General features: G+C 43.7%; 2 protein-coding genes across 3 annotated transcripts in view; both read right to left on the bottom strand.

Moving 5' to 3' along the window:
* Positions 1-1,746, bottom strand: part of rictora (RPTOR independent companion of MTOR, complex 2 a) — a 42,645-nt gene extending 40,899 nt beyond the window's left edge. Inside the window, exons 1-3 of the mRNA XM_036598085.1 lie at positions 1,463-1,746; positions 1,284-1,331; positions 145-242 (exon numbers count right to left, since the gene is read on the bottom strand). Coding sequence (XP_036453978.1) covers positions 145-242; positions 1,284-1,331; positions 1,463-1,511 — 195 coding nt within the window. The 5' untranslated portion in view covers positions 1,512-1,746. The remainder of the gene's footprint in view (positions 1-144; positions 243-1,283; positions 1,332-1,462) is intronic.
* A 1,393-nt stretch (positions 1,747-3,139) lies between these two features.
* Positions 3,140-5,000, bottom strand: part of LOC118826964 (FYN-binding protein 1) — a 21,595-nt gene continuing 19,734 nt past the window's right edge. For both annotated transcript variants that reach the window (XM_036598094.1, XM_036598093.1), the window contains exons 15-18: positions 4,810-4,972; positions 3,733-3,763; positions 3,555-3,586; positions 3,140-3,446 (exon numbers count right to left, since the gene is read on the bottom strand). In XM_036598094.1, the coding sequence (XP_036453987.1) occupies positions 3,424-3,446; positions 3,555-3,586; positions 3,733-3,763; positions 4,810-4,972 (249 nt within the window). In that variant the 3' untranslated portion in view covers positions 3,140-3,423. The remainder of the gene's footprint in view (positions 3,447-3,554; positions 3,587-3,732; positions 3,764-4,809; positions 4,973-5,000) is intronic.

The raw sequence follows: 5,000 nt of genomic DNA, 5'->3' as shown, positions 1-5,000 counted from the left end.
CAGTAAATCTTGGAAAATCAGTGCACTTCTCTACTGAAGTCTGTCCCTGATGACCTGGCGTGCTCATCCACGATCACCTGAAAGACACAGAACTCACACAAACCTCATTTTTCTTCATGAAACACGTGAAAACACGGTCAGTACCTTCACAAAGTTGTTCAGATGGCCGAGCTTCCTCATGTTGGAGACGCCGTGAGCTTTGGCAACGTTTTGGAGGATTTCTCTCATGTTATCGGAGGGCTCTGGAACAACCACATCACAGAGATTAGAGGAGAAGAGAACAACCCAACAGAGCTGAGAGAGTTCCTGTTTTAATGACCTCCTTTCTGAAATCCCTCTGTTTCTCAGAAATAGCTGTCCTGGTTACCAGCAGAGGGGCAGTGCTGACCCACAGCCGAGGCAGCAGAGGCTCAGAGCAGCACCCAGCCTTCATTTACAGCACAAATAAGGTCTGTTTTCAGTGAATTTCACTTTCGCTCCGGCCGGCCTGCCTGAAACCAGACCCGCCGCCTGACGGGCTGAAGAGCAGCTCATCCTGCAGAGTTTGTTTTGCTAACATTATTAGCAAAACAAACTCAGCCCCGCTGATCTGCTCTCCTCCGCGGGACGCTGTCAAAGCCGGACACGGCTCTGTGGTCAGCAGGACGCCGTCTGGGCTTTAAACTTCACTCACACTCCTCCCTCATTGGCGATTTTCTTTATATCTAACTAATCAGAGCGCTTTGGAGGCTGGATAGCTCTGCTACCATTAGCACACCGTCACAGCAGCGTCCACCCAGCGGTCACTCGCTCGGTTAGCGCTGATAGCACCAATAAGGGTCCCTCGGTTCACCAACTGCGCACAAGCGCTGGTTAGTGGCCATAACCCGGGCAATGTCAGCTCAGTGAGCGCCGGCACGGTCGGCTTATCCAGCTCCGTTAGCATTAGCTTTAGGCAACCAGGCTAGTACTAACTCCCATTAGTTTGTATAGCGCTGTTAGCATTAGCTTTAGGCAACCAGGCTAGTACTAACTCCCATTGGTTTCAATAGCGCTGTTAGCATTAGCTTTAGGCAGCCAGGCTAGTACTAACTCCCATTGGTTTCAATAGCGCTGTTAGCATTAGCTTTAGGCAGCAGGCTAGTACTAACTCCCATTAGTTTCAATAGCGCTGTTAACATTAGCACTATTCTGGTTCGTGTAGCGCTGCTAGCAGCGACCCCATTAGTTTGTATAGCTGGGTTAGCATTAGCTCCACTAGCACTGCTCCCGTTAGCGTTAGCGTCAGCCTCGGCTCTACGCACCTCTGCTGAGATCCAGCGGAACGTTCTCCTCGCCGCTGTCATTTCGACCTGTCGGAAGGACAAAGTGGGGATGTGGTCAGCATTAACACGGCTCTCGTAAGCCCCGCAGCCGGAGCTCCAGCGGTCCGGAGCGCGGGAGGGGGCGGAATGAGGGAGAGAGCGGAGCCGACAGAACTCACCTCTCAGCCGGACACTGCGGCTCGGGCGGCCGCGGAGGCTCAGCGCCATGATCCGGTCGGACAGCGCGTGAATCCCGCCCAATCTCGCGATGAAGTAGAGCGCCCCGCCCCCGCCACAATCACATTCACAACAACATCACGAAGTCACATTTCTGACCAGACTGCTGTTTTACAGGGCGTCCCGGAAACACTGACATCATTCCGTGGTCTAATAACAGCCAGTTCTCCCTCAAACGATCCCAAATTTTAGCAAAACGGGTCAAAACTAACCAAGTTTAATTTTTAATGTTTTTCAGGTTGAAGAATGGCGTTCACTACAAATGAAAAGGCATTTAGTGTGTTAGAATACGCTCCAACACAGTCAAACGAGAGTGTGCAGCAGCATTTTCGAGAAAATTCAATAAAAATGCACCAACTGGACAACAGATTTTGGACACGGCACAAAAAACTCAAACAGGAAGGCTGTCCGTGCAGGAAAGAGGGATCTGGACGACCACCAGTATCGGAAGATATCGTCAGTCAGGTGCGAGAAACATTTGTGCGAAGCCCCGGAAAGTCTGTAAGAAGAGCATCTCTGGAAACCCAGATTCCTCGAACGACACCCTATAAGCTGCAGCTCGTTCGGCACGTATTGAACATCTGTGCAGCTGTGAAATCGGTTATTAAATCTACATCCCTCTGAATTTCTTGTTCAAATTTTGATAAATAAATCTTGTATTGTTCAACATGAAGCCTATTTAGTTTCGTTTGCCAGGACATGTAGTTACTCAGATACCCACATCTCAAATGATGTCATTTTTTTGGGACACCCTGTATATTAGGGATTTCTGCACGCTGTGCTGATGATTTCCACTCTCCTGGGCTGTGTTGAGTCAAACTGTCCTTTTGCTGAATTCAGTTGCACCACAGACCCTTAAAGAGCTGGTAAGCCTTGTTTTCTTGCATGTTTTCTGTGCTGAGCTCCATATTTGTGTGGGTTTATGTAAAAGTCATAAAACAGTCATAACTCATCTCTACATGGCCGTTTTCAAACATCCCCAGAAGTAAACAGGCTGTTTTTGTTACCGTGCCTTTAAGACTGATATGTAAATGAGCTCTGACTGGTTGCCTCATTAAAAAAGAAGTCTGAGGGCAGAGCTAAACTGTTGTAGGTGGAATGGGTGGGGCTAACCAGGCTGTTTTCGTTACTGTGTCTTTATGACTATTATATGTAAATGAGCTCTGTTGTGATTGGCTGCCTCATTCACAAAGAAGTCCCGGCTGAAACACTGCTTATAACTTCAGCATTAATGGGTGGGGCTAAAGTCCTGTAGGTTTGAGTGGGCAGACCTAAACAGGCTGTTTTTGTTACTGTGCCTTTATGACTATTATATGTAAATGAGCTCTATTCTGACTGGCTACCTCATCCAGAAAGCAGTCCATGCTGGAACACTGCTAATAACTTCAGGGTGAATAGGTGGGGCTACAGACCTGTAGGTTTGAGTGGGCGTGTCTAAAGTCCTGTAGGTTTGAGTGGGCGTGACTAAAGTCCAGTAAGTTTGAGTGGGCGTGACTAAAGTCCTGTAGGTTTGAGTGGGCGTGACTAAAGTCCTGTAGGTTTGAGTGGGCGGAGCAAAACAGGCTGTACTTACGTCCAGCTGGGGCAGCCGAGCCGGGAGAGAAGAGTTTGAGCCAAACTTGAGTCGAACTTCAACTTTATTTGGATAAATACCAGGATCATATAGAGAAATGAGACTAATATCTCATTAACACAGGTTTAATATTCTCAGGTTGTGCAGGTTTACATTTTTTTGGTTTTCATATGATTTTATAGCAGTACTGAAACACAGAGCAACATCAAGAGTACATCATTCAAACAGTCATCAATGAACTGGGGTTAGTTTAGCTCTGCGTTAGTAGTCCTGATTCCCGGAGAGCTGCAGTGACAGAACTGATCCAGCAGTACTGAGGTTCCCCTCCGCTCAGTCGTTATCATAGACACAGTCTGAGAAAAGACAAACACAAACAAACAAACAAACAAATGGAATGAATAAACTAAGATAGACCAACTCAGACTGACACAGACTTAAATAGCAAAATATTTAAACGATACCTTCTCCCACATCATCATAAATATCAGAATCCCTGAGAGAGAGAGAGAGACAGAGAGAGACACAGAGAGAGAGAGAGACAGAGAGAGAACGAAAGGAGGGAGGGAGTAAAAGATAAACAACATTAGTTACTGTTGAGACAAACAGAGATTTTAATTCAGGTAATCAGACGGTACTCACTGCTGGAAGTTACTGACGGACACAAACCCAACTGCAAACGAGAGAAACATTATTATTATAACAGTGTTACAACGTGTGTTTATTACTGTTTATAACTGTATTTATGACTGTGCTTATAACTTTATATGAACTTCTATAACTATTGACTGTAACTGTGTTTATGACTGTGTATATGAATGTTTATAACAGTATGTATAAACATCTATAACTGTTGACTGTAACTGTGTTTATAACTGCGTTTATGACCGTACATGAATGTTTATAATAGCGTATGTGAACATCTGTAACTGTTGACTATGTTTGTAACTGTGTTTATAACTGTTTCTAACAGTTTATGAAGGTTTATAACAGTGTATATTTAGATCTATAATTGTTGACTATGTTACTGTGTTTATAACTGTGTTTATGAACTTTAACTGTTGTGTTTGTGACTGTGTTTATAACTGTGTATATGAATTTTTATAACAGTGTATATGAACTTCTATAACTGTTATGTTTGTAACTGTTTTTATAACTGTCTATAACTGTGTATATGAATGTTTACAACTGTGTAAATGAACATCTATAACATCTGTAACTATGTTTGTAACTGTACATACAATGTCTTTAAAAGTGTTTACGGTTACGTTTATCACTGAGCACACACAAAGTCTTTATAACCTTTTATTAATGACTTTCTAAAAAAAAATCTTTATAACCATGTGTTAATGACTATGCTTATAACTGCGTTTATGATTGTGTGTTTATAATGACAGGCATATGTTTACAATTGTGTGTTTATGACCACATGACTGTGTTAATGTCTAGTTATTACCATGTGTTTATGACTGTGTTTATAACTGTGTTTATGACTGGTTATAACTGTGCGTTTATAAGTGTGTTTGAGTGCGTGTTTAAGACCACATGACTGTGTTTATAACTGAATATTCATGACGGTTTATAATTCTGTTTATGGCTGTGTTCGTAAATGTGTGCAGGACTGTGTGTTTATTCTATGATGTACTGGATGTTTATAACTGCGTTTATAACTGTTTTTCACAGTGTACATGAGCGTTTGTGCGTGTTTGTGTGTCTCACATTTGCCCTCGCTGTTTCTGCCGATGACTTTGCCATCCTTTGGTTCGGTGATCACGCTGATGACATCACCAGGCTTGATGACCAGGTCCTTACCACCGAACTTCTTACAGGCCAGAACAGGCAGGACAGTCACCTCATACAACACATGGATCTCCTTTTCATACTGCAGGAGGAGACATCGTCATCACCAG

Source organism: Colossoma macropomum, unplaced genomic scaffold, assembly GCF_904425465.1.
Source record: "Colossoma macropomum unplaced genomic scaffold, Colossoma_macropomum, whole genome shotgun sequence".
In the NCBI taxonomy this organism is placed as follows: Eukaryota; Metazoa; Chordata; class Actinopteri; order Characiformes; family Serrasalmidae; genus Colossoma; species Colossoma macropomum.
This window is presented reverse-complemented; position numbering and strand designations above follow the sequence as displayed.